Consider the following 17,754-nt stretch of genomic DNA (forward strand, 5'->3'; position numbering starts at 1 on the left):
CGCATAAACTGGAGATAGTGTAGCCACCTGTCCTCTCGGTAGAGGGGAGGGAGGTGGAGGATATCGTCCACCTGGTGAGGCGACGGACAGGCCTTCATGGTGATCGTGTTCAGATCCACCCTCAGAAAAATTGTACTTTGTGGGGGAACCAGGCAACTCTTTTTGAGATTGACCCTGAGACCCAGCTGGGACACATGAGAGAGGAGCAGCGCCGTGTCCAGGGCCACCTGAGACTGGGATGGTGCACAGATGAGCCAGTCATCTAGGTATGGCAGGATCTTCCTGCCCCGCGACTGTAGTGGTGATAGGGCTGCTGCCACGCACCTGGTGAACACCCGTGGAGAAAATGAAAGGCCAAATGGGAGCACCCTGAACTGAAATTGACAGCCTTGAAAGGCAAACCGCAGGAATTGCCTGTGGTGTGGCATAATGAGCACATGAAAGTAAGCATCCTCCAGGTCGATTGATGTAAACCACTCCCCTCTGGCAACAGTACGCAGAACCTCTGCAGTACTGAGCATGTGGAACTTCAAGACCTTCAGGAACCAGTTGAGTCCCCTTAGGTCGAGGATAGGGCGGAGTCCGCTGTCTCTCTTTTCCACAAGAAAGTAGGTCGAATAGAACCCCCCGGGTTGCAACAGGGGATCTATCGGCTTGATGGCACCCTTGTCCAGGAGGGCTAACAACTCCTGGTTCAGGGTCTGGATTTTTGCCGGGTCGCGTATGATGGTCATATTGACCCGGCCAAAGACTGGGGGCCGGCATCGGAAATGAAGTTTGTACCCTTGGGTTAAGGTGGAAATCACCCAAGGGTCCGTGGTGGAAGCAGCCCAGTAACTGAAATGCTGCTGGGAAAAAAAGCCGACGACCGGCCCAGGGCCCTCAATGCCCGGCCCCCCGGCCTCTAGAGGCTCTGGGGGAGCGACGGGCAGCATAAAAGGTCTGAGGTTGTCTAGAGGGCAGTTGCTCAGGGACACGAAAGTCCTGGGCCCCCACTGAGCAGGCTGCTTAGCCAGGGGCTGAGACCTAAGGTAGCCACTGGGGTAAGTCTGTGGATGAGAGCAGCGCTGGGGGGCAGCCGAAGAACCCCTAGGCCTGCTGGGAGGAGGCACACTTCTGTGAAGCCCAGAAAGCTGCTGCATCATAGGCTTTGGAGAGCAGGTCATCTGTGACCCAACACTGGGGTGCGAGGACACCTTGCATCTGGCCTCAGAGCCTCATCAGGTGAGACAATGAGAGCAGCATCCTGCATGGCTGCCAGGGTTCAGCCATCGGATGTTGCATGAGAGAGGGCTCCAGTATCCCTCCAGCATGCATGCAACTCTCTCAAGTATTCATCCGACGGAGGCACAGTAGAGGTGGCAGGGGCTGGACCACGCCTGAAAAAAGCACTGGCAGGAGCCGGCTGAGCTTGTGGAACATCCAACTGAAGGCGGGCCAGGGCCATACGAATGATGGCTCCCACAGAGTTCAATCAATCAATTTTATTTATAAAGCCCAATATCACAAATCACAGTTTGCCTCACAGGGTTTTACAGCATACGACATCCCTCTGTCCTTAGGACCCTAGTTAATTATACACACCTATGCTGGGAGCGGGAGCACTGCCTTCACCAACCAAGGGTAGATTGCTGTGGCTATAAACACAAAAATTGGCACAACGGAGTTGCCACCAAAATGTATAAATTAAAGCAGGCCGAAAGAAAACGCCGGTGATAACTATGAAATCAAGCAAACACAGCTAACTCTTTCTATAGTTAATAATACACACCTATGCTGGGAGAGGGAGCAAGAGCACTGCCTTTACCAACAAAGGTTAGATTGCTGTGGCTATAAACACAAAAACTGGCACAACCGAGTTGCCACCAAAATGTATAAATTAAAGCAGGCCGAGCGAAAACGCCAGTGATAGCTATCAAAATAAAGCAAGCACAGCTACTAGTTAGCTCAAGTGGGCACAATGCTAACTGCTAAGACAGGCAAATAAAGTACGTTAAATAACACTACAAATGTCGGGAGAGGGAGCGAGTACACTGCCTTCACCATCAATTAGTTAGCGTTACACATAATAAGAAAAAACTTAATAAAGTAAACTTATCACTAAGCTTGGTTAACCAGCTGTAGAAACCAACCGCTTCTAGGATGATGATCTGAAGGAGAGTCCATGGCAAACCGCAACAATCCTCTCATCAGAGTGTTAGCTTGTCGCAGCCCTCGGAGGGCGAGCAGCTCGCAACTCCGACAAAGTTGTCACAAGGCTACCCGCGATGAACAGCAGTGAAACAACGTTGAAATTTAAGCTTTTAGCTAGAGCTCAGTGACGTGCAGTCCACCTGTGAAAGCGAGAAGATGAACAGGAACAGATCCTCTGATGTCACCGGGAGATATAGGTTATCCAGGGTCATCAGGGGTCACAGGTGACTTTGTTGGTATAGATACTTGACCTGCGCATGCGCGAGATGGAGACATTCAGTGCTTAAAGCACTGCCTCTGGCGGTCAGGAAGGATGAAATAGAACTGTAGTTTCGCTTAACTGTGCATGAAGCTTAACAGTGATGCAGTCTTTCTTCTGGGTAATAATGACATCATCACTCTGCTTTGTTGTACTAGTACTATTTTTCCAACACTAGGATCCTGCAGGAAATTACTTTTTTCTGCTTTTTACCTTTCTACAGCTGATAGGAAGCGATTCTTTGCTATTTTGTCCCTAAAACCCCACAACTACTTCAGCCCTAATGTGTTGTTAGCAGGCAGAGTGACGACTGACCTGGGGTCCTCTATCCACAGGCCCAGCTGTCTGAGCACCTCCATGGTGGCAACCTCTCGATTCAGTGTGTAGAAGTGGAGGCCTGGTACCATGCCACTGTCCAATAGCACACGGCACATCTCCACCGCCTGTTGGATTCCATAGTTACGGATAGCAGCATCATTGTCTTTGATGGGCTCGATGACACTGGTAATCTCCTCTGGTACCTCCAGCTTCGACAGCTTAACAAGCTGACGCAGAGACTGGTAACCCTGGAGAGAAACGGATTAAAGTCCAGCTTTATCCAATTGGATGGTCTATTTGAAATTATTTGATATTAATACACAGTTCTGCGATGAGCACTAAATTTGGAACAAGCTTAGCTAACTTTAAAAGGGACAGTTCACTCCAAAATCAAAAAAACATATTTTCCTCTCACCTGTAATGCTTTCAGTCTAGATAGTTTTGGTGTGAGTTACTGAGTGTTGGAGATATCAGCCATAGAGATGTCTGTCTTCTCTCCAGAATAATGGAACTAGATGGCTGTAGAAACTAGCCTATTACTTAGCCACAGAGATGTTTAACCCCAGAGTGACCTGGTTGACGCACCTGATTTTAGTTTGATTTACTGTATGCTGTGTTGCTTCTGAATTGAATCCACAGGGTGTTCTTGGTTGCAGCAAAAACAATTTATTTCATCCACAGGAGTGTGAACAACGTCCATTTAGTTCCAAAAGAGACCAAACACTGCATACGGCGTAACAAACATTTTAGCGCCGTAGCAGTCAGAAACCCATTGCCCTTCCCAGGTCAAACACCTGACAGCATCAGTAACTCTCCTACCTTTACACCTGAGCATGAGAGCATCACAGCAACACCCCATGTTCAAAACAGTGAACTATAAATTAAACCCTGGATTATTTCACAAACATATTTGGCTGCTACAATGGCACTCAGCTTGTGGTGCTCTGAGTACCAAAACAAAAACTCAGGCAGACATTTCTACAGCAGATACCTCCAACATTCAGCAACTCACACTAAAACAATCTAGACTAATACATTTCACAGCAGGTAACAGGAAATATATGCATTTTGGATTCGGATTGGGATTAAAAACTGATCCAAGATTCAGCTTTTTCTGAACTGGGGACACAGCTTTTGTCCCCAGTGACTCCGCACGCACGCACGCACGCACTGTATAGTGTATGTCCACTAACTGTACGATAGTCCTGCCATTGTTAGGTAAAGGAAAACTGCAAAGTGACCTTGCTTGATTAACAAATATTGTGTGGAGGGCCATATACATTTTGAGAGACACGCCATGGGCCGTTTAAAATGGGTTTGCAGACCACATTTGGCCCCGAGTCGGACTTTGGACATGCCAACTCTAAACACTGTAAGATCTAATGACAATGGTACAGTTGTGAGCTATCATGAATTGAGGGATTCCACTCTGCTTCATCTGCCCTTGTACTGCTCAGATGTGGTAGCTCTGGTACCCTGCTGAATGTTGCTCCACGTCGAAAAGTCCACTATGGGCATGGGGAAAGGTGCTCCGACTGAGTACTCATCGATAACAATTGGCTGATATTCGTTCTAAATAGTTGGATCAGTGGTCTCTATAAAGGCCAATCAGATGATGCAAAACACATGCAATAATTTCTCTATGCCCAGCTAAAATTGCTTCACTGGTCTGGCAGCTCTGACAAACTGTAGCTCATGCTGAACATTCACTGTTAGATTCACAGTTCACTGCTAACCTGATGTCCAGCTCACCTGCCTGTCCTTAGTGCAGACACACTGGCTCTCCCCTTATTTGCCACTTATACACCACACTAAACTCTAATTTAGAGGCTGTGATGTACTCTGCTGTTTTCTGACAGTGTTTACATTTAGTTTTGTTTGTCCTGTAAAGTGCCCAGGGGTGTTGTGCTATTTAAGCACCAGCACGCACCTATGACGCATGTGTATACATGACAGTTGGCTCATTTAGAAGATTATGTAACCACTGTTCCTACAAAGTTTACAAACATTATTCAACTTAACTGACCCACAAACAAAGTAACAAACTTTAATTTCATTAAAGTAAAATTCCTGTGCTATTTTTATGTTTTTATTGGGGGATACATGTTCTAAATATTGAAAACATGTTCCCTGCGTGCCCCCTGAAATTGACACCAATGCTCCACTGGGGAGACATGGAGGCCAGCGGTGCTTTGGTTGTGTGGTTACCTGTGCTGTAATGTTGTGTGCATCGTAGCCATGGTATTTAAAGCCACTCAAAACTGATAAATAATGCATGGAAAACACCATTATCAAAACTTTAAGCTTTAACTCACTCCCTGCCGTCTCTTAAATTTAATTCACTGTCAAGAATAGCTACATTATAGCTGCTGCACAGCAGTGGGTCAGTTAAATTGAGTGAGTTAAATTTTTAATTTAATTTAATTTATTTATTTATTTTTTTTTTAAAGTCATATTCTTACTGTGGTTGGCATTTCTGCTGGCAGAGGGCTGGCGTGATTTACCTCCAACTCCTCGGATCCAGTACAGCAGGGAATTCCTCCTTCAATGGAGTGGCCGTCTGGATCTCAAACCTCCCTCGGATCTAACCACCTCGGTGTCTGATTTATTTGATTTTAACCAGGGTCAAAAGATATTTTCCAGCGAGCCTCACAGGAGAGTGAGGAAACGCGGAAGGAGAGTTAAGCGTCAGCCTCTGTCTCATACCCCTCTGTGCTCTATTATCTTAATAAATGCCCAGTCTCTTCGTAACAAAACGGACGAACTTCAAGCACATGTACACTTCTGTCATGAGTTCAGAGACGCATGTATTTTGGCCGTGACGGAGACTTGGTTGGCAGAGAAGGACCTGGACTCAGAGCTGGTCATTGACAGATTCGGGGCGCCTTTACACACGGATCAAGATGCCCAAACGACTGGCAAGACACGCGGAGGTGGGGTATGTCTCTACATTAATGAACGCTGGTGTAAAACTGTGGTGAGAGAGAGTCTGTGTACTAAGGACATGGAATTACTGACAGTGTCTTTGCGTCTTCATTACCTGCCATGGGAGTGTTACTGTGGTTTACATTCACCCCAATGCGAATAAGAGTGACGCTGCGGAGACCCTCTCTAATGTTACGCACAGACTTCAGTCTCTGTCCCCCGATGCTCCCAACATTATACTTGGGGACTTTAATAACTGCACCATGCTGAAGTCTCTAAGGAACTTTTATCAATACGTCACATGCCCGACGAGATATAATAAGACTCTGGACTTGTGCTTTCGGTCAGTTAAAGGCACGGACAAATCCATACCACTACCTCCGCTGAGCACAGCTGACCACAACTGCGTGCACCTTATGCCGGTGTACCGCACTGCTCTGCAGAGGGGAAAAGTGATCACTAAGCGGGTTAAGATCTGGACAGAGGATTCCTCACTGACTCTGCAGGGATGCATGGACAGCACTGACTGGAATATTTTTGTGGACTCTTGAAGGGACATTGATGAATTAGCAGATGTTGTCAGTTCATGGGCGTCATGTTGTGAAGAGATTGTGCTTCCTGATAAAATTGTAAAAATTTACCCTAACAGCAGGCCCTGGGTTAGTAAGTTCTTGAGGATTTTGTTGAACAAAAAGAGACAAGCCTTTAAACAGGGTAAACTCTCTGAATTTAAGAGACTGCAAAAAGAAGTGAAATTTGAGGTTAGGAGAGCCAAACAGACATATAAAGAAAAAGTGGAGGACAAACTTAGCAGCAATAGCCTTGGTTCAGCATGGGATGTAATGAAAACTATGACTGGTCTGCAAGATAGTAAATGCAGGAAAAAAGTGGTTTTAGATCGTTTTGACAGTAAGTCACTGGCTGATAAGCTCAGTCGGTTTTATCTTAGGTTTGATGTTAATGATTTTTCTAAGGAATCTGAATTTTTAAAGGCCAATCTCTCCAACTCTTCTCCTGTCACTGCATTCGATGAACGCTCTGTAGTTAACATCTTCAAGCATTGCAAACGTAAGACTAGCCCTGGCCCTGATAACATTGGGAGCCATTTGCTTTCCAGTTGCTAGGTCCCATTTTTTATTGAATTTTTATGTTATCACTTTGTCAGCAGAGGGTTCCACAAATATGGAAACAGTCCATTATAGTCCCTGTTGCTAAAAACAACCATCCCAAGGTTCCAAATGACTATAGGCCAGTTGCTCTTACTTCCCTGGTCATGAAGTCATTTGAGAAACTGATAAAACATGAACTTCTGGTTAATACACAACATCTCCTTGACCCCCTTCAGTTTGCATATAGGATGGGGCGGGGCGTTCAGGATGCTTCCATCACATTGCTAGATCTTTTATTTAAACACTTGGAGGGCAGCAAAGTGCTAAGCTCCTATTTGTGAACTTCTCGTCAGCGTTCAACACCATCCAGCCACACCTGTTGGTGGATAGGCTTCTTAACAACTTTGGTGTTGACTCCAGTCTGGCTGGCTGGATTCTGGACTTCCTCTCTAATAGATCTCAGAGGGTGAATGGGTGTATGTCAGGAGTGATGTCTTCATCCACTGGCTCACCTCAAGGGTGTGTCCTCTCACCACTCCTTTACATCTTGTACACTGATGACTGTAGGAGCCAGTTTTTATACAGACACATCTTGAAGTTCGCAGATGACACAGTTATTGTTAGTCTCCTGCATGATAATGAATCTAGCCATGTCCCTGTGATTGACTACTTTTTAAACTGGTGTAAAAACTCTTTTCTTAATCTTAATGTATCTAAGACAAAGGACATATGCATTGACTTTAGACGCCATGCTCCTGCAACTCAGTGCACTGTTATTGATGGCCAAGAGGTGGAATCTGTTGTCAAATACAAATATCTTGGGTCCATCATTGATAATAAGCTCACCTTTGAGGATAACACGGAAATGATTTGCAAAAAAGGCCAACAACGACTTTTTTGTTTAAGGAAACTTGCCAAATGTCACATTGACAAAACCCTGATGACCCTTTTTTTTTTTCTTTTTTTTTTAAACAAATCTTACATTGAATCAGTTTTGACATTTTCTTTTATCTGTTGGTTTGGCGGTTTGAACACTAAAAACAAGAATGCTCTGTCAAAAATTGTTACTATTAGCAGCAAAATCATCGGTGTCCAGCAGAGTATAATAGTCAGGTGGTGAAGAGGGCAAAGTCCATTCTCTCAGACCATTCTCACCCTCTTCATCAGGAGTTTCAGTCCCTCCCCTCTGGTAACTGTTTCAGATTCCCCTCAGTTAAGTCTAACAGATACAAACACTCATACATTCCCTCACCCATCACCCTCCTTAATGCAGGGAAAAGGAGGTGACTTATAGCCTCATACATGCACATAGTTATATTTATTTACTTATTTATTGCTGTTTTTGTATTACACTGTGGATAATGTTGTTTGTAAGATTTGACTCAGCTGTCCATTTTTAACTATGGAGATGGCAGAACTGTTGTTGTTGTTGCTGTTGTTGTTGTTTTTGGCATTGTGACTAGCACAAGAGTGTGTTTCCTTGTGTGGTTTGTTTTTCTGCCTATCATCGATGTAGTGCTGTTGTGCTTGTTCTGGTGTCTGTTTCTTTGTCTTTCTTTTTATGTCAGTACCATGCTGCAGCACAAATTGCCCACTCAGGGACAATAAAGTTTAACTTGACTTGACTTAAACTAATTCCTACAGCAAGAGCACAATTAACCCCTTAAAATTAGGCTACTGGCAAAACTTTTTGACAATGTCCGTGCCATTTTAAAAAGCGAATCCCTGTTCAAACTTTCCCAAACCACCTCATTTTCATGTAAACTCTTATCCAGTAGTTCATTAATCCACCTACTGTTATTCACCCTACTAATACGTGATTAATTAGCTGTACAAATACTGTACAGTCTTGTAAATATAGTATGCCAATGTTTGTCTGTCACTTTATTTTATTTCACCTAATGAGTGAAGCTGAGCCACTTATCTATAGTCAAATAAATATGATCTTTATAGTACATTAATGTGTGTATAAGAGAGAGAGAGAGAGAGAGAGAGAAAGAACTAAAGGGGAATTTGAGCTATGAGGAATATGTCTAACAATCCTTGATATCATAATGTCATAACAAATTAAAATGTAGCGCAATATCATAAAGTCAGCTTACTGGTCCTGCTGAGTAAAATGTGTAAAGTGAGTGAGTAAAAGCACAAACAAAGGGAATGATGACCAAAACAACAAATAAAAGACAACACAATGAACACAATTTTCACAGAGTTTTGCAGTATGACCCCTCAACAATCAACCTGGGACTTCTTCATGATAATGACAGCAGTATTCCTGTTCTTGGAAGCATCAGTAAATTACCTGAATGGGGAAGATTCCAGGTAGGATGGGACATGTGATACCAATTGCCCTGCAGTCATCCAGGAACTTGAGGAACGTGTCCGCCCTGAAGAACAGTTGGGTGATGACAAAGTCTGCTCCAGCATCCACCTTCTCCTTTAGGCGTCTGAGATCCTCCTCATAGCTCTCTGCCTCAGGGTGGCCTGTAGGGTAACCTGAACATACAAGCATATTTAAATTACTGACTGATACTTAAAATGGAGTTTCACTTAAACTGCCTTCTACTGATCTGGAAGCTGAAAACATACCGGCAACACAGACGTCAAAGTAATCATCAAACTCTGATCGGATATGTTTAACAAGGTCGATGGCGTAGTTGAAGCCTCCCTCCTCTTCCTCCCAGTCTGTTCCCACTGGGTCTATGGAGATATCAGAATATCACACCTTAGTTGGCAGCCATATGTAATGAGCATCTCCAATACTGTATTGCCCCACTTCCACTTCATGTTTCAGCTAAACTCGACTCACTATTGGAATCAGGTCCTTTTCTCCAATTTGTTTTCCACTGCAGATAGCCCCCCTTAAGTGTAGGAGGGATTATCAGCTGACTGCCATAGTGATGCTGTGTGAAACTGCCGTGACATCATCTCCAAAGAAGTCAAGGTGAGTAAAGCCATGCTGTGACACAACAGCAGGATCAGAATTTGAAAAGCCTGATACATTTTCCAGTACTTTGTTTGGTTATATGAGCTGTCATAAATGACCCATTTAACTCTGCTAAAACACCCAAAGCAGTGTGATTACATGAACAGTCAGTAAACCTAAAACGTGTCTAAAAGAAATGAAACAGCAGTGTGCCTTTTAACTAGGGATGCCCCAGTCTGATCTCAAATATCGGTACTGGTTGATCAAGTCATTTTTTAACTTATCAGGATCAGCTAAACTGAGCCTTATAGAGCTCCGTTGTTTTACATCAGCTGTTACACAGGTGTTTTTTCCTCACTAACCTTTCATGCACAACAACTCTTCAACTCTTCGCAGTCTGCCTCACCTCCACTCTGCTCTCCCTTGGCTCACTACTTACACACTGCACTGAACTCTACTGTAGAGGCTGCAATACACTCTGCCATTTTCTGACAGTGTTTACATTTAGCTTTGTTTGTCCTGTAAAGTGCCTAGGGGTGTAGTGCTATTCAAGCACTGGAACGCACCTATGATGCATGCACATGCATACACACTCATGGTTAAGTTTTGGCTAGTTTCAAAAGTTATGTAACTGCTGTTCCTACAAAGTTTACATACATTATTCAGCTGTAACTGACCCACAAACAAGTTATTCTGCTTGTCTTAACAGGACAACAATGTGCCAGCAGCACTGGTTGTCAGAGCTTACAAACTATGAGCCACCACTGATGAGCTCTGACTCCACTGCAAGGGTGTAGTTTTTGTTTCTACGCAGTGGGGGGGACATATATTAAATTAGGGGTGTCAAATTATCGCGTTAATTGCGAATAATTAATTACAGTCATATTTAACACGCTATGTTTTTTGATCGCTTTAATCTCATTTTTAATCTCTAACTTTACTGTTTCTGTATGCCACAGAGTTGCCTTTTATAAAATCTGTCTGTAGGGGTACGATTGGGCTTCTTTGTGCTTGAGTTGTGGGAGAGCTGCAGCGCTACAGAGCAGAGCCCAGCATCAGCATTGATGACTGTCCCCTGCAGTGGTGGTCTGCTCACTCCGGAGCCTATGAAAAGCTGTCTGACCTAGCACACAAGTATCTGACCTCCCTGGCAACCTCCGTGCCTTATTTGCCGAAAAATTCAGGACAGTCCCGAAATCCACGCAGTTGTCCTGAATCCTGAATCCTGCCCTGATTGTCCCGAAAATTACACTAGAGCAGAGTCTGGAGTAGTTATTGCCCGATAAAACATTAAAAACTGATCATGGTGGTTGAGGTGTCATGCAGCTCCCACCGGCTGCACATTGGCTGCAGCAGTTCTTACATGAATTATGGGCGTTGTAGTTTGAAGAAGAGAAGACAGTGCAAGTTGCAGCCGCAAGGACAGGGAAAGCGCAGGCAGCCACAAGAAGGAGTGATTTGCACGTTGCAGTGCAGCCTCTTGTTCTAACTGTTCAAAACTGTTCTATAAACTGATACAGCTATAACGAATGTACCAGGTGTCTTTTATTTTGTTAGCTTTTATTTTTCATTAAGTTTAAAGGACAAGTGCACTTACATTGATCACTTCCATGAAATAAAACCAGAAATTGAAAAGAGGAAAATAATTTAGAAAATTGTTAAAATAAAATTAGGGAACTGATCACAGATGTATTGTTTCTGTGTGGTTTTACATCTATTGTTGCGTTAATCTGCAGCTATGCTTTTAATGAAGCAGACATATCATGACAGTCAAGCACCCCCCTGGTGGTCGAGACTGAAGGTTGCAGCACTCTTTATTGGGACTAATCTCAAAAACAACAGAATGTAATGGCTAGGTGTACTGCATCTGTGTTCAAGTGTGTTATTGTTGAAAACAATAAATATGACTTTATAAAACCACTTTTTGTAATATATATCAATCTTTTGATCATCTGCCACAATAATGTAATGAATTTAAATGAAAATACCTCAAGTTGAGGGCTTTTCTCAACAATTTTGAGATGAGATTAAAAAGAGATTCATTAGATCAATTAATTACAGATCATAATTAATTAATCTCTCCATTTTTTTAATCTCTTGGCAGCACTATATTAAATGACCACTTTATGTCTTGTCTGCACCAATTTATAGTGGGAATGCCTTTTAATTTCATTTTTAAGTTCTGAGCACCATGTGTTTAAGAGCTGAGGCTGAGTGCCACCCGCAGCTAGGGCTGGGCGATATGGCCAAAATACCATATCACGATATGGGTCATTTCATATCCCGAAAATGATACATATCATGAAATAGCACATTTTAATCCAATGAATAAAAAGTTGCCCGCTGCGTCTCTGTGGGGCTGAGCCCTCAGTGTGTGCAGTGCAGCAGAGACAGACAGCGGTGGAGTTATATAAACACGTTATGTTACTGTTAAGTGCCGTAAAAACTTCGCGAATTAAAAAGCCAAGAAGAGTAATTTATCAATGTGATCCGTGAAAAAGATGGACAGACACCAAATGACGAAAAATACTGCCGTAAAAAGTGTAATTTGCGTCACAACGATATAAACGATAGAACAAAATATGAAACGATAGACATTTTTCTCTCATCACACTATATATATCGTCATATTGCACAGCCCTACCCGCAGCCAAACACCACACACCATAAACAACATTTTAACAAATAAAGGCCAGTCTGGTTGCCAAGCAGTTCACTTTTACATAAGTTCTTTGGATTTATAAAGCTTGACTGTTGACTACCCACTTTAGCTACCATTACTTAGCTGTATAGATCACACATACAAATATAAATGTTTTAACTTTTGTCAATATGGAATGCTACATATTGTTAGCTTGGTTTATTTCATTTTACTAAAACCATGAGCACCTGAGAAGACCATGATTCATTCAGATTTACTTGGTTGTTTGCCAAATTTTAAATTAGACGGCCACCAGAGCGCCACCTAGTGGCGGATCGGTAAGTCCTTCATCAGATATCCTCAGGAGGGCATTGACAATAATTATACCAAGTTTCGTTTTAATCCGCCCAACTGATGTTGAGATATAAAATACTTCAATTTAAAGAGCGCCACCTTGTGGTCATCACCCGAAACTTTGCACAGAGCCTCAGGGGCTCATGGGGAAGTGGTAACCTGAGTTTCATGTCATTCGGATACACCAATGTGGAGATATGCAGCACTTCCTGTTTAGAACGAAATCTGCAGGAAGTTGCTATTTAATAACTTGAGTATTGTTTGGAATATCGAAATTTTTTTAATAACTTTTTGTCGGAAGGGTCCACAGATGCTGTGTGTAAAGTTTCATGCCAATCAGTGAAATTGCCTGGGAGGAGTTCGAAAAAGTAGGTTTGCGACATTTTGTAAATTTGCGGAAAAAAACGGTAGGCAGAAATGGGCGTATACCACAAGATTCAGCATAATTCACTGAACGCGTGGATATAAGGTTTCTGAATGTGCGACAAAGTATATGGGAGTTATGACCCAAAGTGCACTGTCCTTAATAATAGCGCCACCTAGTGGTGGAAATTCAGGACGACAAAAGATTATTAAATTTTTCGCCAGGTATGACTTATATTCCAAGTTTGGTGAGTTTTGGGGTATGTTCAGGCAGTGAAAAATGCGATCATATGAGCGTAAGAAAAAAAAAAAATATATAAATAATCGGGAGAAAAACAATAGGGACCTCGCAGGTCTCCTGCTCGGGCCCTAATTAAAGCTGCAAGCAGCTGTGATCGGGCCCTCGCTCCCCCATGCAACCGCAGGGACCTGAGGCATGCAGGGCCTGTGACGCAGAGCGAGAAGGGAGAAAAACCTTGGCAGGATGTCACTCACTTCCTCTGAAGCTGTCATATAGTCAGAATATGTCAGAATGTGTCCATTCCTCGATTACCAGTTAAGTTATTCATATTTCTTTACTCCATAAGGGTCCACTGATCAAAAGAATCAAAAGTATTTCTCATAGAAATTAATCCAGGTTATGAATATTGTTTTAACAGGATAAAGTGGCGTTGTGTCGGGATGCCGGGTGTCATAATCCTTGGGTGCCGTAAAACAAGTGTCATAATATAACACATAATTTATATGTTAACTTGAAGCCTAATTTTTATACTAGTAATATTCATACTGGTTCAAATTAACAATTTGATCGCATTTCCCATCTTTGCTAAGCAATAGCTATGTGTAAAAGGAATTAAAGGCCTGTCCCAAATATACTGTTACACTCCTCTTTACTGAGAACTGCTGGCAGAATGCGGCAAACTATTGTGTTGTGACAGGAGCCTCGAAAAACTATGGAGTGAAGAATTCCCTCTTTATTTATACATTCTCCAACCACTCTGAATCACAGAGGAGTGTACTACATGTTACAACCAGTCCTGTAATTAAGAATGTAAAAATGTCATCTCTCCTACCTCCCCTTAGTGCCATGATGTTCTTGAGGCCCAGGTGCTTTGCTTTGGTCAGGTGGCCAGTAATCTTCACATTGGTCTGGTTGCAGCAGGTCAGGTGGAGGATGCTTTCCAGGCCACAATAGTTAACAGCTGTGCTGGCAATCATCATAGATGAGGTTTCTTTGTCGGAGCCCGGGTCCCCTGCTGGGTGCCAGGTAATGTCGATGAACAGTGGCCCTCCGCTGCCCATACGGTCAAATCTGAAGATACATGAAAAAATGCTTTAAAGAAATTGTTCAGCTGTTTCTTAGATATTTTTTGAGTGTTTATTGATAATGCTATGTTGGTTTGAATTTTTGATATTTGATATTTATTTCAAACATGTAAAAAAAAAAAAGACATGAACATACAAACAGACAGACAGACAGAAAGTAATATTTGTAAATAATGAAAAGCATAATGTAAAAGCAATTGTAAAAATATAGTTACTTTGATTAACACAGTTGAAGAGGAGCAAGAGGAAGTATAAACTTATTAAATCCCACCCCTTCTCCATAAGTCATTGAATGAACAGAAACAGACAGCATCCTTACATAGGTAAACCTATACCTTACATTTTTCTAAATATACAATTTTTATTACCATTTAATATGGTCACACAAAAATAACCCTAGTAAATATACTGTATAATATTAATTACCAAATATCTAGCTTACAAACTACATACCTGTCTTAGTATATAATATAAATGACCAATTATCCATGGCTCCCAAATATAAACCAGTCTAAATGTATGATATGTTACCAATTATCTTTGCCTAACAAAAATATTAATATTACATATCTTAATCAACTTGTCCTTCTATATTTTTTTATTTTTATTATATAGTTTTTATTATATTAATAAATAAATAAATAAAATATACAAAATATGAATATACATACATTTTCCAGCATATATTGATCAAGTATGATGCTGATCATTGTATTTTTTATCACCCTCTTTTCAGATTAAAATGGGCCACTGTAACATATAAGCAAACTAACTACAACTTTTCACTAATCCTTTGACCATGTCCTTGTGCGCAGCCTTTGTTGAATCGAAGCAAGTCATTTTTCCTGTATAAAATACTGCATTCAAGTCCTGTTGAATTGCACATGCCTTGAGATGAGGTTGACAGCTCCACTGGCTGTGCGGGGAGGAAAGAATTCCAGCGAGAACCAGCGGTCTCCGGACTCCGTCCTCCTGCGCATCTTGTCCCGCAGCCTGTCTGATCGGTCTGCGTCCAGCACCGGCGTAGAACATCGTGAGCTCTCCTTGGAGCTCTCCCCGCCGCTGTTGCTGGCCCCGCTGGAGTCGCTCTTACATGACTGCCAACTACCGTCCCCTCGCGGAACCTGGTTCACCATGGTAGCAGACTATACTGAGGGGAAAAGAACACACAGAACATGTCTTTCTGACTCTGTTCTGTCAGTAACATACAATCTTGAGCTGTAACGTTACCTGCGCCATGGGCAACAAACGTCACACCAAACCCTGTTCAAAAGTACGGTATGTCACTTATTGTTGACTGACTTTTTGACAACGTAACGTTACAACCTCATAAAGCAAAAGCTGAACATCTCTTTACAAAGAAATCACAATACTCTACAAATAAGGGACAGGTTAAAATTTCAGTTACACGTGTACGATTATGCTTGCAGGTTTCTGTGCAGAGTCCATTTGGAGAGCACAATATCCTACCTGGTCCTTTTGCAGCAAGGGTAACTGATGTATAACAGCTGCTGCTGATAACTCTACATCCCAAACACACTAACACGAGCCACTCGTTTTATACCCAGCTACAAGTTTAGTCATGCGCACAAACGCAGGTAAAATAATGTAAATAAACATCTATGTAGAGCTTGCTAGCGTTAGCTCTCTTAGCTGAGCACAGCTAATGTTAGCTCCGCACCTCGCGAGCAGTGTTAGCTCATTGGTCCCTAAATTATAAGAGAAAACCCGAAGTAGCTCTGGCAACGTGCTTTCACACCGAGCTCGAAGCTAACACAGGTTACGGTCTGTTTACGCTCGTGTTAAAGAGCAAACGCTGCTTCTCTGACCTCTCCCAGCCGGTTGTCTTTGGGCTGGCGTGTCGGAGTCTATTCCCCCCTCACAACAGCTACTGTGTTTATAGCGAGGGACCCACACATGGGGTACCTCGAGGTATCAGATGCAGTGAAGCTTCAAAAAGACGGTGTTGCACACGTCACAACACAATTCATGGAATCAAAGGGTAGTTCACTTACTCCTTACGTGGGTTCAAGACGCTGTACAGACCTTTTATCTATTTTATTTTATGAACCTAACTTTAGCTCAAAAATGTAAGGCCCAACTCGTGCACTTGACACTTTTGAGTTAGTTTCTCATAACATAACATATACATAGGCCTGCTTGCTAAATAATTTTGCTCATTAGTATCATGTGCTTGTTAATTTTGTTAAATTCAGTTGAAATAATTGCACATTCTTATCAAACACAAAGAGCATAACAAAATGTTAACAATAAAGTTAAAAGTGAACTTTTTTTAAGGAAGGCCCTTTTCACCAAATGCAATATGGGATATCCCTGTATTTAGGGGAATGACAATTGCGCGGTATTTGCTAGATAGATAGCTAGATAGCTAGATAGCTAGATAGATAGATAGACAGACGCTTTATTATCTCCGAGGGAAATTAAGACACCCAGTAGTTTATTACACAGCACATACAAAAACACAGATACACATAGTGATAGAGAGTATAATGAAAGAATAAAATTATAAGAATAAAAAACATGAGATGTTACTACTGTAAGAATGAAAAACACGAGATGTTACTACAGTAGATATGATTGTAGTGCAAATGTAGGTGGTAAACAGTGCAGGTATTGCAATGTGAGGTGATTAAAGTGGAAGAACAGTGCAGGAGTAATGAATACTTTGCAATTTAAGATAAATATATGTACAGATGCCAATGCAAATACAGATTTATTTTGCACAATTATGAAATCAGTTCCTGGTCAAATTCATTGGCTTTCGTTGCATTATCTGAAAAAATACATAGGACATAATTTCCCCATCCATTCGTGCGTGCATTTTAAGAGTTTATGGTGCCTTTATTAAAGAAAATAGGATTGTGCGTAAATTACACGCACTTTTGACTATTTGGAATAACCTTCTCCCTTTGGCGTCACATGACACTGTAGGAAACGGCCAATGTTGCGTTTACTTGCCCTGGGAAATATATATTTTAAACATAGCCGCAGTGTTATGAACATATATTTTAAAATCAAATTTTAGGACACTGCTATAGCTTTGTAAAATAAAATTTGTGCGATATACCACCCACTAAATATGTTTTCAGGTTCTTCCAGCGATTTCGAACGAAGAAAAAGTTTGACGTTTGTAACCACAGTCCCTGAAAGCCACATGACACAACAACGAAGATGGCCTGTTGTGGAAACTGTTTTTGTTGCCAATGTTGCTGCAGAGAAGGAGAGACGCGGACACCCGAGGAACTGGTAAGGAACGATAAACCATCTGGCCAAAGCAGGGATCTCTCTATTTTATGATCAGATATTTTCCCTCTGAATT

The 17,754-nt window shown here is 42.1% G+C and overlaps 2 protein-coding genes across 9 annotated transcripts in view; one reads left to right on the top strand and one right to left on the bottom strand.

The window, feature by feature from the left end:
• Positions 1 to 16,698, bottom strand: part of mthfr (methylenetetrahydrofolate reductase (NAD(P)H)) — a 38,294-nt gene extending 21,596 nt beyond the window's left edge. The window contains exons 1-7 of one of the 6 annotated variants that reach the window (XM_033629853.2): positions 15,885 to 16,222; positions 15,645 to 15,677; positions 15,303 to 15,564; positions 14,162 to 14,400; positions 9,394 to 9,504; positions 9,107 to 9,300; positions 2,768 to 3,018 (exon numbers count right to left, since the gene is read on the bottom strand). In XM_033629853.2, the coding sequence (XP_033485744.2) occupies positions 2,768 to 3,018; positions 9,107 to 9,300; positions 9,394 to 9,504; positions 14,162 to 14,400; positions 15,303 to 15,550 (1,043 nt within the window). In that variant the 5' untranslated portion in view covers positions 15,551 to 15,564; positions 15,645 to 15,677; positions 15,885 to 16,222. Of the gene's footprint in view, positions 1 to 2,767; positions 3,019 to 9,106; positions 9,301 to 9,393; positions 9,505 to 14,161; positions 14,401 to 15,302; positions 15,565 to 15,644; positions 15,678 to 15,884; positions 16,223 to 16,243; positions 16,401 to 16,429 lie in introns of those variants that run through there. The other 5 variants (XM_033629854.2, XM_033629852.2, XM_033629855.2 and 2 more) reach the window with 5 other exon arrangements.
• Positions 16,699 to 17,543: 845 nt separating this feature from the next.
• Positions 17,544 to 17,754, top strand: part of clcn6 (chloride channel 6) — a 178,324-nt gene continuing 178,113 nt past the window's right edge. Inside the window, exon 1 of one of the 3 annotated variants that reach the window (XM_033629850.2) lies at positions 17,544 to 17,681. In XM_033629850.2, the coding sequence (XP_033485741.1) occupies positions 17,607 to 17,681 (75 nt within the window). In that variant the 5' untranslated portion in view covers positions 17,544 to 17,606. The remainder of the gene's footprint in view (positions 17,682 to 17,754) is intronic. The other 2 variants (XM_078170352.1, XM_033629849.2) reach the window with 2 other exon arrangements.

Source organism: Epinephelus lanceolatus, chromosome 8 (genome assembly GCF_041903045.1).
Source record: "Epinephelus lanceolatus isolate andai-2023 chromosome 8, ASM4190304v1, whole genome shotgun sequence".
In the NCBI taxonomy this organism is placed as follows: domain Eukaryota; kingdom Metazoa; phylum Chordata; class Actinopteri; order Perciformes; family Serranidae; genus Epinephelus; species Epinephelus lanceolatus.